We start from the raw sequence: 16,156 nt of genomic DNA on the forward strand, positions 1-16,156 counted from the left end.
GGAGAAAACAGAGGTTTTGCTCTGTAGCTCCTGTGCAATTGAGCAAGCCTTGCAAAGCAAGCTGTGGTGCAGAAAGAAGCGAGAGAGAGGGAGAAGGAAGGAGACAACAGTCAGTTGCTCGGGGGCCTGATAGGAGCCATCCAGGGGTCTGATTTGGCCCCCTGGGATGCATGTTTGACACCCCTGGCTTATACCTTTAATGAAACTTTGTCCGTCTTAAAGGTGCCGCTGAACTCACACTTTGTTCTGCTACCATCTGAATCTAACATATACATAGTTCCCCTGCTGCGTCTGGAATTCTGTAAAGGGCAACAAAGCTTTAGGCAGGAGCAGAGACCATTTGCTGGAAAAAAATAAGCAGATGCTTTCCATGAAGAGAGCTCACAGCACTCTTGCTCCCTGGCTGGTGGAGGGTGGGGAAGGAGTCTAATTTGGAGCACGGAATCCACAACACTTCTTGCGGGTTTTGTTCTTGGCAAAGGAGGCTCTCTCATTTGAAGCACAAAATCCACAAAACTTCTTGCGGATTTCGTTCTTGGCCGAGGCCAAGCCGCCCCTAGTCTGCCAAGAGGAAAAAACAGCGGTCTGATCTGTGCGGAAGGGTGCCCAGATGAGAGAGTGAAGATCGCCGGAATCATTTTTTAACAAGCAAGTTGCAAGCGCTGTTCCAGGCATGGGGTGAACTCTTGCCCTCTACCTTCCCGTGTTCCTAGCTCTGCAAGACAAGTCAGCATGGCAGAAGGTTGCCAAGTTTCTGAATCTGTCTCAAAGCAGCAGAGTGCAATGTGGTTAAACACAGCAAAAGCTTTCTTGTTCGGAGTGTTGCACAGAGCCCCTTGTAAGTTTCAAAGGGACAACTACAGGAGAGTAAAACAGGAAGAAAGCTCAGTGTCAGCCTATCTAGCCATCCGAAACTCTCTTATCAGGTCTCCTGGAAGCTGAAGCTTGTGACAGCGCCTCTTCCGACAGTTTCTGGACAAAAACTGACCGACATGCAGCTCTCCGCAGAGGTCAGAGTTCTGCTTCGTGGTTGCTGAATGATTGAGAGATCCAAGCGGGGTGCCTGCCCCTGCCCCCCTGACTGCTGGTATTCCAAAGAGGTCGCCTATCCAAGGACTTGGCCAGAGTTGATCCTGCTTAGCATCCAAGATCTGATGAGATCAGGCTTGCCTGGGCTATTCAGGTCAGGGCACAGCGGTCATTGTCTTTGATGGTCAAACCCACCCTATCCTCTCCCGTGCCATTCAGTGGCCATGTCTATCCACATGAACATCTGTGCAGTTGGCGGAGACGGGAGGAAGCAGCTTCCTGCCAGGGTCCCTCTGCTTTCAGAACTCGCCAGTCACGGGGCCCGAAACCAGAAAAGGGACGCTGATGCAAAATCTTGCATCCTAGCAAGTACTGAACAATCCAGATAGCTTACAGCTTTGGGGGGCTCAACTGTGTTATTACAGAAGGTCAGAGTTCTCAGTGCTACAGAAAACTGTATCCATAAAAAGTACGGGGGGGGGGGGGCACATCCCTCAAAAAAGAATTGTGAAGAAATACAACGTACAATACAGTCATAAAGGTTAGAGTCTAACAATATAGAGCATCACTGTCCCAGATAGATGGAACTCTCAGTCTGGGGCAAAGTGATGCTCTGTATTCTTGGTGCTTGCAGGGGGGCAACAGTGGGAGGGCTTCTAGTGTCTTGGCCCCACTGGTGGACCCTCCTGATGGCACCTGGGGTTTTTTGGCCACTGAATGCCACAGATTGTTGGACTGGATGGGCCACTGGCCTGATCCAACATGGCTTCTCTTCTGCTCTATTTTCTTAGGTCAGATCAAAATGACCGCTTCAGGTATAAATTAACACAACTACCACATCATGGCTTTGAGATTACCGAAAACTAGAGTTGCCAGCTCTGGGTTGGGAAATACCTGGAGATTTTGGGGGTGGAGCCTGGGGAGGGTGGGGTTTGGGAAGGGGAGGGGACCTCAGCCAGGTACAATGCTATAGAGGCCCGCCCCTCCAAAGCAGCCATTTTCTCCAGGGGGGACTGATCTTGGTCATCAAGGGTCGCTATGAGCAAGGGTCACAGCGGGAGATCTCCAGGTGCCACCTGCAGGTTGGCAACCCTTACCCACCACAGGACAGATCATTGGTTTCTAATTGCAGGAGGCACTCAGCATAAGCCCAACGGGTAATCACAGCTCCCTTGTATGTGCCCCCATATGAGATGTCCGCAGGGCCAACCCTAGACTGCCTGGCACCCTAGGCAAGCCTAACTTCTGCAGCTCCGCCCCCCCCCCCCCCCGGAAACATAACCAAGTCTCATGGGAGACGCCCAATTCGGCACCTCCAGAAGAAGAAGAAAACTGCAGATTTATACCCTGCCATTCTCTCTGTTTGTCACCCTGCTTATTTAATTTATAAATAAGGATACTGTCATCCTGCATATTTAATTTCTATGCAGAGTACATCATGCGGAATGCTGGCCTGGATGAAGCACAAGCCGGAATTAAGATTGCCGGGGAAAACATCAACAACCTCAGATATGCAGATGACACTACTCTAATGGTAGAAAGTGAGGAGGACCTAAAGAACCTCTTGTTGAGGGTGAAAGAGGAGAGCACAAAAGTAGGCTTGAAACTCAACTTCAAAAAAAAACAAGATCGTGGCATCTGGCCCCATCACACCTTGGCAAATAGAAGGGGAAGACATGGAAGTAGTGACGGACGTCACATTTCTGGGATCCAAGATCACTGCAGATGGTGACTGTAGCCGGGAAATTAAAAGACGTTTGCTCCTTGGGAGGACAGCTATGGTGAACCTGGGCAGTATAATAAAAAGTAGAGACATCACCCTGCCAACAAAAGTCCGTATAGTCAAAGCGATGGTATTCCCAGTTGTAATGTATGGCTGTGAGAGCTGGACCATAAGGAAGGCCGAGCGCAGAGAATAGATGCTTTTGAGCTGTGGTGCTGGAGAAGAATCTTGAGAGTCCCTGGGACTGCAAGAAGATCAAACCAGTCAATCCTAAGGGAAATCAACCCAGACTGTTCCCTGGAAGGTCAGATGCTGAAGCTCCAATACTTTGGCCACCAAATGAGAAGGGAGCACTCACTGGAGAAGACCCTGATGCTAGGAAAGACAGAAGGCAAAAGAAGGGAACAGCAAAAGGTAAGATGGCTGGACAGTTGTACTGATGTAACAAACACGAATTTGAGCAGACTTCGGAGGATGGTGGAAGACAGGAGGGCCTGGCGTGACTTTGTCCATGAGGTCACAAAGAGTCGGACTCGACTGTGCAACTGAACAACAACAACAACAATTCTCTCTGAATTAGAGACTCAAAGTGGCTTACAATCTTCCATTTGCCACATGCTGCGTTATAAGATCTCGGCTGTGTCTGGCAAAAAGGCTGGTTCTTGAAGCATCCACGGATCTTATAGACGGAGTGCAGGAAGGAGACAATCAGCCCAGCAGGAGGGGGAGGGAAGTCACAGTCCCCACAGCAGTCCCCTGATGTATTATTTCAGAGGTTGCTCTTTATCATCATGTCACCTCCTCAGTTCCCCCCACATCTCACCCCCATCCTCTCTCGCTGCATGAACATTGCCATTCCCATCCCCGAACGCTTCTGAAAGGGGTCCCCCACAACCTTGCTTCATGCTCTGGGCAAGTTAAGCGTGGTTAAAAAACTGCCCCGGGTCTCCTACAGGGAGACTTGGTTCTTCCTTCCTCCCCCGCCCCCCACATTTGATCCTCATAATGACAAGACACAGTAACGTTCAAACAACACAAAATAATAATTTCACTTTGCTCTTTACACCCTGCCTCGCTTCCCAATTGCAAGCCTGCACAACATTACATAGAAGTCATTTTTACCATCACACTGTTTCCCCTCCGGTTAAATCCAAACGAATGGTGACTTGCTGACTGTACAAACTTGACTTGCTATTGCTGTTTGGCTTTTGCATATGTCAAAATATCTTCATTCAGTTGTATGCTAATTTGCTGCTCACCAACATAGAGGCATGAAGGGGAGGGACGGTGTTTCAGGGGTAGAGCCTCTGATTGGTAAGCAGAAGGTCCCAGGTTCGATCCCCGGCATCTCCAACTCAAAAGGGTCCAGGCAAGTAGACGTGAAAAACCTCAGCTTGAGACCTTGGAGAGCAGCTGCCAGTCTGACAAGACTGATTTTGATGGACCGAGGGGCTGATTCAGTATACGGCAGCTTCATATGTTCATATGTCTAGGGGAGGGACGGTGGCTCAGCAGTAGAGCCTCTGCTTGGTAAGCAGAAGGTCCCAGGTTCGATCCCCGGCATCTCCAACTAAAAAGGGTCCAGGCAAGTAGGCGTGAAAAACCTTAGCTTAAGACCCTGGAGAGCCACTGCCAGTCTGAGTAGACAAGACTGACTTTGATGGATCCAGGGGCTGATTCAGTATAAGGCATCTTCATATGTTCATCTCTCTCCCTATATGAATTGTTAACTTCCATTTTGATGTACCCAGGGGTCATTTTGCAGAAAAATAGGTGGCGGAGCTCATTATAATAACTCATTAGCATATGCCACCCCCTCCCTGCTGCCAAAAGCAACCTGATGCAAGAAAGGAGAGCCCTGGGCGAGCGGGGCCTGCTTGGGCTAGCTAGAGATCCAAGCAGGCCTCGCTTGCCTGGGGCTCTCCTGGACTGCACACCACCACCCCAGTCAAAAGACCAGCAAACCACCTGCTGCCCAAAATCACATCATAAGTGGAGAAAGGGTGTTGTGGGCTTCTCCAGGGGTTAATGAAGGCTGCTGGGGGCGTGGCAAAGGCCCTGGTGGTTGGCTGGCTGCCTGCCTGCTCTCCTAATCCAGGGATTGTTATGCAGCTACCTTCAATGGACAAGGTAGATGGGAAGGAAGAGGGGGAACCCTCAGAAAGGTTCAGGGGCTGCACTCCTGTGATCTCCTGCTGAATCTGAGGCTTGGATGTATCTGAAGAAGCCTGTGTGCACACAAAACCTTATACCCAGGATTAAACTTCTGTGGGTCTTAAAAGTGCCCCTGGACTCAGACTTTGTTCTGTTGCTTCGGACCAACACGGCTGCCCACCTGGATGAAATCACACGGTTTCAGTCCAGCCTCCAATGTACTATGAGAGACCAATGACTTAGATATCCCTGGCTGTTCATAACGATTACCAAGACAATATCTTTAATGCACTTTGAAAGTGCTATATAAACGTTAAGCGTGGTCTGAGCCTTGGTCCCGGGTGGGAAAACCACAGGGTCAAAGTTCCACTCAGCCCTGACGCTTCCTGGGTGAAATTGGGCAACTCGCTACCTCTCTGCCTGGCCCACCTCACAGGGTCGTTATGAAAATGAAACGTCCTGGGTGAGCTACTCTTGGAGGAAGGGTGGAAGGCACATATGATTACAAATCTATTAACAAGCTCCAGGCTTCCTTGGACAGAAGTAAAAAGAGAATGAGAAGAAGATGATGATATCGGATTTATATCCTGCCCTCCGCTCTGAATCTCAGAGTCTCAGAGCAGCTTACAGTTTCCTTTATCTTCCTCCCCCACAACAGACACCCTGTGAGGCAGGTGGGGCTGAGAGAGCTCTCCCAGCAGCTGCCCTTTCAAGGACAACTCCTACGAGACCTATGGCTGACCCAAGGCCATTCCAGGAGGTGCAAGTGGAGGAATGGGGAATCAAACCTGGCTCTCCCAGATAAGAGTCGGCACGCTTAACCACTACACCAAACTGAGCAAGTTCAGATTCTGCATCATATGCACACAGTATTAGAGTGAGGGCAGAACATGAGCCAACCACAGTTGAGAGAAGAGGAGGAGGAGGATTGGCTTTATACCTTGCCCTTCACTACCAGAAGGAGTCTCAGAGGGGCTTACAATCGCCTTCCCTTCCTCTCCCCACAACAGACACCCTGTGAGGTAGGTGGGGCTGAGGGAGCTCTGAGAGACCGGTGACTGGCCCAAGGTCACCCAACTGACTGCATGGGGGAGGAGTGGGGAATCAAACCCAATTCTCTGGATTAGTCTGCCACTCTTAATCCCTCCACCACAGCTGGCTGTGGCTGGGGATGAAAAGAAACTGCTGGGAAGAAGAGGGATTGGCCTACACAGGAAAGCTTCCTTTCTCCTCCCCCTTGCCAGGCATGCTTCCTTCTCAGAGGAGAGGTGCCTGGGCATAAAACCTAGTGGGGTGAGACGGATGGGGATGGGAAGGGGAGACATTTCAGTATGGGAAACCGTCTCCCTTTTCGGTCATCCGGAGAGCCGGTACAATGCATTGACTCTGAGAGCGATCCTGGGTTCAGATTCAGCTTCCACCAAGAACTCATTAGGTCATTCCCCTGCCTCAGCCTCAGATCCTCCCACAGAGGGATAACTGAACCTATCTCATAGGAGTGTTGTGAGGATAGCAACAAGCAGGGGTGGAATTCTAGCAGGAGCACCTTTGCATATTAGGCCACACCCCCTGATGTAGCCAGTCCTCTGAGAGCTACATCAGGGGTGTGTGGCCTCATATGCAAAGGAGCTCCTGCTAGAATTCCACCCCTGGCAACAGGGCAAATCATAGGCAATACTCTGAATGGCAAACACAGGGGTGCAAAAATAAGGGCCGTGGGGGAGGCTGGAACTGGCCTGTCCAGGGCTCTCATGCAGCCCAGAAGCAACTACTGCAAGGGAGGGAACAGGAGACTGCTAGGAGGGGGGAGGGATACGGCTTCAGCATGGCGGGACAACCTTGGCCGCAGCAGTCAAGCAGCATAGGAGCGTCTGCCCATTGCTGCGGTGCTGGCTCTCCAGTCCACCCATTTGGGTTTTCCTCTGCAGCTCCCCCACCCTCAGCTCTGGGGGGCTCGCAGTGAGGCAGCTGCTGTCCTTTATATCGTTTATATCTTCCGTGCCTGCCATTCCGTTTTATGGCACATGCTGCCTGGATTGAGAAAGTGACATTTATGTCAGATCTGGCCCTCGTAACAAACGTGTTCGACACCTCACCCTGTGCAATTGTAAATGTATGAACGTAAGAGAACATAAGAACATAAGAGAAGCCATGTTGGATTAGGCCAGTGGCCCATCCAGTCCAACACGCTGTCACACAGTGGTCAAAAAAACCAGGTGCCATCAGGAGGTCCACCAGTGGGGCCAGGACACCAGAAGCCCTCCCACCGTTGCCCCTCCTCAAGCACCAAGAATACAGAGCATCGCTGCCCAAGACATAAGAACATAAGAGAAGCCATGTTGGATTAGGCCAGTGGCCTATCCAGTCCAACACGCTGTCACACAGTGGTCAAAAAAACCAGGTGCCATCAGGATATCCACCAGTGGGGCCAGGACACCAGAAGCCCTCCCACCATTGCCCCTCCTCAAGCATCAAGAGTACAGAGCATTGCTGCCCAAGACATAAGAACAAAAGAGAAGCCATGTTGGATCAGGCCAGTGGCCCATCCAGTCCAACATGCTGTCACATAGTGGCAAAAAACCCCAGGTGCTGTCAGGACGTCCAACAGTAAGGCCAGGACACTAGAAGCCCTCCCATTGCTGCCCCCCCCCCTCGCAAACACAGAGTTAAATCATTCAAAGCCCAATGGACCTTTAAGGGCCTGAACTCTGCACAGTACTGTGTTGATCTTCTCCTTCCAGTTCCTGTCACTACAGCCTCCTTCTCTATATGAAAAGACCTGATATGTACCTCCAAGTTTTAATATGTACAATTAATTAAAAAAAAAAACACGTAAACAGTTGCTGTCATGCCTTTTCAGACACTCTGTTCCTTCGCATATTAATTCATGAACGTAAATGCATATGTTACTTAAGCCCGGCTGACGTGGGCAGGAAAGATACCATGGGACACGCCACAATTCAGTTTGCGAGGATGCAAATTGCCCCCCCCCCAAGCTACATCAGCACAAAGACCAGTCTTGCCCATTTGTCCAAATGTTCCCTGGGGATGAAGAAGAAGAAGAAAATATTGGATTTATATCCCGCCCCCCACTCCGAAGAGTCTCAGAGCAGCTCACAATCTCCTTTCCCTCCCCCCCCCCACAACAGACACCCTGTGAGGTAGATGAAGATATTGGATTTATATCCCGCCCTCCACTCCAAAGAGTCTCAGAGCGGCTCACAATCTCCTTTACCTTCCTCCCCCACAACAGACACCCTGTGAGGTAGATGAAGATATTGGATTTATATCCCGCCCTCCACTCCAAAGAGTCTCAGAGCGGCTCACAATCTCCTTTCCCTTCCTCCCCCACAACAGACACCCTGTGAGGTAGATGAAGATATTGGATTTATATCCTGCCCTCCACTCCGAAGAGTCTCAGAGCGGCTCACAATCTCCTTTCCCTCCCCCCCTCCAACAACAGACACCCTGTGAGGTAGATGAAGATATTGGATTTATATCCCGCCCTCCACTCCAAAGAGTCTCAGAGCGGCTCACAATCTCCTTTCCCTCCCCCCCTCCAACAACAGACACCCTGTGAGGTAGATGAAGATATTGGATTTATATCCCGCCCTCCACTCTGAAGAGTCTCAGAACGGCTCACAATCTCCTTTACTTCCTCCCCCACAACAGACACCCTGTGAGGTGGGTGGGGCTGAGAGGGCTCTCACAGCAGCTGCCCTTTCATGAACAACCTCTGTCAGAGCTATGGCTGACCCAAGGCCATGCTAGCCAGTGCAAGTAGAGGAGTGAGGAATCAAACCCGGTTCTCCCAGATAAGAGTCCACTCACTTAACCACTACACCGCACTGGCACCTCCTGTATTGCTGGGGCTGAGACTGGGGGTGGGGGGGAGAGACAGGACACACTAGGTAGCTCCCCATAGGGCCCACAGGGTCCAGCCTCCTTGTGGATTTTATAGGCCCCCTCCCCAAGCCATCGCCCCCCACCCCCTCGGGACCCCTCACCCCGATCACCTCAGTACATGAAGTGGGTAGCAGCACTAGTAAGCTCTTCCTGAAGCACTCTGAGCAGAGTTGGGTGGGTGCGTGGGCAGATTCCGAAAGTAGGGTGGGTAGGTGGGCAGCCAGCTCCACCCCTTGCTCCCAGCAGCCATTAGACCGGCCATGAAGAGCTGGGGGCTCCATGTGCTGCCTTGTTTTCCACCGCCATAAGGTAAGTTCTCAGGTGGGTGGAGGGAAGGAGAGGCCCCTAGATTGCACAGGCTGCAAGGGCAGCTAAAGTCCTTCCGAGGTGGGGAAGAGGGAGGAAGGAGGGTGGCCAGGACATTTCTCCCTCAACCAGTGTGTACAAGCCACGCATGCTCCTGGTTGGGGAAGGGCACAGAAAAGCAGGGAAATGGGGAGGGAGTGCAGAGATACAAATCAGCCTTCTTTTAGGAACATAAGAACATAAGAGAAACCATGTTGAATCAGGCCAATGGCCCATCCAACACTGTGTCACACAGTGGCCAAAAAACCCCAGTGCCACAGGAGGTCCACCTCCTACTGTGCCCCCAGAAGCCCTCCTACTGTGCCCCCAGCACGAAGAACTTCAGAAGTGGAAGCTGATCACTGCAGGCTGAGCTCCAGGAAAGGTAGAAGGGGAATCAGAGCTTACATGCAATTTAAATCACACTGGAGAGGGGAGGGAGAGGCGTGGCCCCCAGCCTCTTGCTCTCACCCCCATGGCCCCCTCTCCTACGACAACCCCCTTTGGACCCCTCCCCCTGTGACTCTTAGCTACAGGGCTGCTAACGACTATGCAACCTTGAAAAGGTTCGGTACGGAATCGACTCCCTGCTTCTCAAACAGCCGCCTCCTCTGCTTAACCCGACGTGGATTTTCCAGGACGGCCATCACGGATGTCACTTCTTCGGAACGGCAAAGGCTGAGCGGTGCCATGCCTCGGAAGACGCTCCATCAGCACCTGCTGCTGCCCAGAAGTAAGAAACCTAAAAGGTTAATACACAATTAAAGGGCTGAACATTAAAAAACAAAGTGTAAAAAAAATCATAAATCAACATGCACGTATTTATTGTTGAAAGCTAAAACCATTTAAGGGCCCATCATAAGCCTCTATCCTATGCAAAATCATAAAACCTCAATGGGAAGCCACTCAACTTGACCTGACGCGTTTTGACCTAAATTGGTCTCCTTCAGAGGTCAGAAAGGTAAGCACACATATTGGCTCATAATACAGAACGGAATAAAACAACAGAACAATGCTGAGCCACAAGGAAATTTAATGAAGTGACAAAGATATTCTTGAGGCCTCTTGTTCTATAGCCTTAGAGTTTGCACATAGGCTCTGACTTTACTTGATCAATTCTGGACCACGTGGTATACAAAAAAATACTGAATGCTATAGGTATGCTCTTGATTAAGACATAAGGCTATAGAACAAGAGGCCTCAAGAATATCTTTGTCACTTCATTAAATTTCCTTGTGGCTCAGCATTGTTCTGTTGTTTTATTCCGTTCTGTATTATGAGCCAATATGTGTACTTACCTTTCTGACCTCTGAAGACCAGGTCAAGTCAAGGTGGGTTCCCATTGAGGTTTTATGATTTTACATAGGATAGAGGCTTATGATGGGCCCTTAAATGGTTTTAGCTTTCAACAATAAATACGTGCATGTTGATTTATGATTTTTTTTTACACTTTGTTTTTAATGTTCGGCCCTTTAATTGCATATTAACCTTTTTTAGGTTTCTTACTCCAGTTTTTGGGTTAGGTTTCTTTCCCTCCTTTGTTTTTCTCTGCTGTCCAAAAGTGACAGGAGCGGTGAGACAGAAGCTCCAGAGTCAGGTTCCAAAGCGGAGGCGCCCTGATATATTTAGATTCAGAAAAATGAGATTCAAATTGTGGGGATGGAGGAAGCGCGTCTCTTTCTCTAGATGGGGGGTTGAGAGGACTCAATGCCAGCCCCGGTGGCTTCTTCAAAACAGATTTGAGAAATGGATAAAAGCAGGGCTTTTTTGTAGCAGGAACTCCTTTGCATATTAGGCTACACCCCCTGTCACGTTCTCAGGGTGCAGGCAGGCAGGAGTCCAAAGCCAGTCCAAGGTCAAAGTCCAGGAAGTCAAGCAGGAGCCAGGTCACCAATGCAGAATCACAAACCGGAATCAGAAGTCAATGTCCAAAAGCCAAAAGGTCAGGGTGCCAAGGAAATCAAGCAGGTCAGGATCAGGAATCCGGAAGGAGCGTGGATGCAAGCCAGAGAATAGACTTGTTGCTTCCACAAGATTACCAGGTCCTAGGTGGGAGCTATATGAGAGTCTCAGTCAGCCTGCTCCCTGGGTGGCAGTGACTCTGCTAGAACTCAGGGCTGAGAGATCTGAAGCATCGGCGTGCCTCATGTCTTCACTCTGAAAGTTCTTTCTGGAGCCTGCTTCGAACTCTTGAGATGGGAGGAGGAGAGCTTGGAGGAGATTGATTGTCAACAGCTGACACTGGTGCCTGGAGAGTGACTGATGGGCCAGCTGCTGTTTGTTCAGCTGAGGAACTGGCTGGCAACTCTTCCAGGTCTGTTCACCCTTCTAGCTCCTCCTTGTCAGGGCTCATGACACCCCACTGATGTAGCCAATCCTCCAAGAGCTGACAGGGCTCTTCGTACAGGGCCTACTGTAAGTTCCAGGAGGACTGGCTACATCAGGGGTGTGTGGCATAATATGCAAAGGAGTTCCTGCTACAAAAAAAAGTCCTGGATAAAAGGATCCATGGAATTCAGTCACAGTTGCCACTGATTTATAGTCCACTTTTCTTGTTTGGACTCAAGGTGGAAAACAGAGCGAGACAATAGAATCCACAGGGCAGAATATTCAATAAAATTAGGGTGGTAGAACCAATCAGAACCCTAAAAACAGAACTGAAGCAAAGCAGAAGTCTTAACACGATACCTTAAATAATGCAAAAATTATATACTAGGATCTTAGTTTCAGTAAGCTGCACAAAGTAGTATAGACCACGGTGCATAATAATCTACCTAAGTCACTTCGTGAATCATTTACTCTGTTGCCTGCATAGAAAAGCCTTCTTGAATTATTCAGTTTTGCACAGTTTGTGGAAAGCTGCAAGAGTAAGAGCCTTCCCGATTGTAACCTCCAGTTCAAGAAGCAGTCCAGCTCCAAGGACTGGGGACGCAATTCACAGACATTTCCTCAAGATGTATCCTGTCTATCCAATGGACACTGGCCCCTCTTGTGAAGTAGTGTCTATACTGGAGTGGCCAAACTTGCTTAACGTAAGAGCCATATAGAATAAACATCAGATGTTCAAGAGCTGCAAGACATGGACATCAGATGTCGGAGGGAGGGAGGGAGGAAAACAGATGGGGAGAAGTAGAAAGAAAGCAACTTTAACTTTAATCTGGCTTGGTGAAATGATTTAAAGAGACAAATGCCTTCTCCAAGCCAGCCGACAAGACAGCGGGGGCTTCGAGAGCCATGCAGTATGTGTGAAAGAGCCACGTGTGGCTCCCAAGCTGCAATTTGGCCACCCCTGGTCCACACCAACCTTCAGCACTTCTTCCAGATCTCTGGCACAGAAAGGTGTTGCCATCACCTGCTACCTGGAGACACTGGGGATTAAACCTGGCACCTTCTAGGCACCCAGCATGTGTCCCACCCAGGGGAGGGGGCAGTACATTTTGCTTGTGTAATGATAACAAAGATCAGATTGTTGAATTCATGCTAAAGGGCACTGCTCAGTGCTCAGAGACACCTACAGCAGCGGCGCTTGAAAAATCTATTCTTGAGCTGAGGCTGCGTTCCAGAGTTTCAGTTAATCGCTCAGAAAGTGGGAGCCAGTCACAGAGCATTAAGGGAGAGGGCACTGAAAGGGCCACCTGGTCCGTTCTTGGAGGCCGTCACGCTTTGTGTCTTTCAAATGTCACCTTGAGTCTAACGAGGCACAGGGAAGCGCGATGCCTCCTGAGACAGAGGACAGCAAAGTTGACCTGACAACTGTTTCCATCTCGGGATACAAATTGCTTGAGGCAAGCCTCGTTTACCCAGGGCACAGTTCATCAACACTGGAAGATGACACAGGTTTCCGCAATTGGAGTGCACTGCTTGAAGACCGGCTTCCAACAAAATGCTCTTTGACAAGGCTGGAGGCGTGGGATCAGGTTCTCCCTGGAACAAGCTGCCTTGGTACTTAACAGGCAACTGGAGGAACCGCTCAGTGTCGCTTTTCATCATTCTGCAAATGACTGGCATGTGACAAGTGAAGAGCCTTGGGGGCTTCAAAAATCCTCACTCTGGAACACGCTGGACAGGAAAGCCAGACAACTGGGGCAGGCCGACTGTTATACAAACTACAGCCGAGATTAAGAAATTGTTGTTGTTGTTGTTGTTGTTGTTCAGTCGCACAGTCGAGTCCAACGCTTTGCGACCCCATGGACCAAGTCACGCCGGGCCCTCCTGTCTTCCACCATCCCCCGAAGTCTGCTCAAATTCGTGTTTTACATCAGTAATGCTGTCCAGCCATCTCCTCTTTTGCCGTCCCCTTCTTCTTCTGCCTTCTGTCTTTCCTAGCATCAGGGTCTTCTCCAGGGAGTGCTCCCTTCTCATTTGGTGGCCAAAGTATTTGAGCTTCAGCATCTGACCTTCCAGGGAACAGTCTGGGTTGATTTCCCTTAGGACTGACTGATTGGATCTTCTTGCAGTCCATGGGACTGTCAAGATTCTTCTCCAGCACTACAGCTAGAAAGCATCTATTCTTTTGCGCTCGACCTTCCTTATGGTCCAGCTCTCAAAGCCATACATTACTACTGGGAATACCACTGCTTTGACTATACGGACTTTTGTTGGCATTAATTAATAATTAAGAAATTAAGTCTATGTAAATTACCACAATCCAGCACCTCTGTGTACAGTTCTTAACATCAATGGGGACTACCCCAGGCTCAGATGTCACTCAAATATACCTCCCGGGCAAAGGCTTTAGAACAAGGGTCCCCAACCACCGGGCCGTGGTCAGCTAGCAGAGCCAGGTGGAGGCATTGCGTTGCCCCCGCCTGCGACCCGGGCAGACAAAAAAGGGAGCGCAGCTTCGCTCCACGGCAGGGAGGCAGCCTCAGAGCAAAGCAAAGCAGCCCCGCTGCCCTTTTTACCTGCCCAGGAGATCTCTGATTTACTGCAAACAACCAGACCGATCTTGGGCTTACAGAGAAAGATCCAATCAGAAGAACGTGACTGCCCCACAGGAAGTGGGAGTCGTCTTACGTGATCCCTGAGCAAAGCTCTTCCTTTTGCAGCCCCGACAACTTCCGTCCTCCCCACTTACCCTCAGCTCCACTTCTTTGCCCAGCAAGTCGTAGACGGAGGCGCCTTTGGAAGTGATCTCGGAGGCCAGCTGCCTGGTTGCCTTCAGCTCGCCAATCTAGACAAACGGGAGAAACAGAAGGTGGTGACCTTCCCTAGCAGGTCCCAGGGAAACAAGTTCATAGATATAAGTACATCTCAAGGGAAAATGGTGGCTGGAAAGGCCTAATACTCCCCCTCCTTCAGTGACACTATTTGCACAGATTTTGGTGAAGAAAAAGATTATATTGGCTTTATACCCTGCCCTCCACTCTGAATCTCAGAGTGGCTCTCAATCTCCTTCATCTTCCTCCCTCACAAGACACCCTGTGAGGTGGGTGGGGCTGAGAGGGCTCTCACAGCAGCTGCCCTTTCAAGGACAACTCCTGCTACGGCTGACCCAAGGCCATTCCAGCAGCTGCAAGTGGAGAAGTGAGGAATCAAACCCGGTTCTCCCAGATAAAGAGTCGGCACACTTAGCAGCTGCACCAAACTGGCTCTCAAACTGAGTCTGAACCGGGCTTACAAACATCATATGCCCCCAGCCTAACCAGAAAACCCAAATGTTTCCTGAAGCAAGAGGAGCCAATTTGAGCGAAAGCACTGTGCCTTTCATCCAGACGCATTTTTCTCAAGAAGGTCCAACACAGGCAGAAAGAGAGAATAACACAGCCGGTAAAGCTGCTCAGCAGAACCCTGAAATATGCAGGACTGCCAGTCGCCAATGGCAACTCCCAATTATTCCCAGGAGCCTAAATAATCACATAAAGTACTCAAGTTATCAGGCATGCAGCCTGCTCTCATCTCCTTTCTGCCTTCAGGCTTCTGGCCCTTCGTGACATGAGGATGCCGACTGCAACTGCTTCAGCCGCATCGGGAAGACTTCCACCTCAAAGGGTTGTTCTGGGGGAATAGGACCCAATAGTAAATCTTCCCCCCTCCCCACAGAGGGCAGTGTGCAGGCAAGGACTGTGTTTTTTAGCTGCCCGTTTTATAAAGGAAGCATGTGACGAGATGCTCCATCGCTTGATAAAATCTCTAGTTTCACTGGAAAGGTAGACTTGTTTCTCACAGAAGAATGCAAAGATTACTCATCAAATAACCAGATTCTGTTTAGTGATTTTTAGGTCTCGGAAACTGCATTGTAATTAGGTCTTAATTTTAAATTGTTTTATCTGGTTATTTATGCCTTGCACGCCCAGGGTCAGTTTAGTGTAGTGGTTAAGTGCACGGACTCTTATCTGGGAGAACCAGATTGATTCCCCACTCTTCCACTTGCAGCTGCTGGAATGGCTTGGGTCAGCCATAGCTCTTGCAGAGGATGTCCTTGAAAGGGCAACTTCTCTCAGAGCTCTCTCAGCCCCACACACCTTACAGGGTGTCTGTGTGTGTGGGTGGGGGGGAGGCGAAGGTAATGGCGATTGTGACCACTCTGAGATTCAGAGTATAGGATGGGAATCCAAAAATCCAATATCCAGGGAAATGCCAATCACCGTTTTGGGGTCAGAAAGCAATTTTATCCAGGCCAGTCTGGCCAGGCATCCTGGAGGGTGTTTTTTTGTGTTTTTGCCATCTTCTGGGCATGGAGCAGGGGTCACTGGGAGTGTGTGTGAGGGGAAGAGATATTTGTGAATTTCCTGCATCGTGTAAGGGGTTGGACCAGATGATCCTTGAGGTCCCTTCCAACTCTATGATTCTATAACAGAAGAAAGAATATGGTCTCCAAACATTAAAAAAAAAATTTAAGAACATGACAATTTGTTTAAAAAAGAAACCCAAATTCAATTACACCCACAACGGCGACCCATGAAACTCAACAGCTGCCTCAGAAACCTCTAGGGAAGAGGAGGGAAAAAAAGCTTTTCAATAGCAGCTTGAAGACCTTCACTGGACGGCCCCGTCGGA

At 49.7% G+C, this 16,156-nt stretch overlaps 1 protein-coding gene across 1 annotated transcript in view; it reads right to left on the bottom strand.

Moving 5' to 3' along the window:
- CLUAP1 (clusterin associated protein 1) overlaps positions 1-16,156 on the bottom strand; it is a 122,631-nt gene that overhangs the window by 73,144 nt on the left and 33,331 nt on the right. The window contains exon 5 of the mRNA XM_060260822.1: positions 14,235-14,330. Coding sequence (XP_060116805.1) covers positions 14,235-14,330 — 96 coding nt within the window. The remainder of the gene's footprint in view (positions 1-14,234; positions 14,331-16,156) is intronic.

The sequence above is a fragment of the Heteronotia binoei genome, chromosome 20, assembly GCF_032191835.1.
Source record: "Heteronotia binoei isolate CCM8104 ecotype False Entrance Well chromosome 20, APGP_CSIRO_Hbin_v1, whole genome shotgun sequence".
Taxonomy (NCBI): Eukaryota; Metazoa; Chordata; class Lepidosauria; order Squamata; family Gekkonidae; genus Heteronotia; species Heteronotia binoei.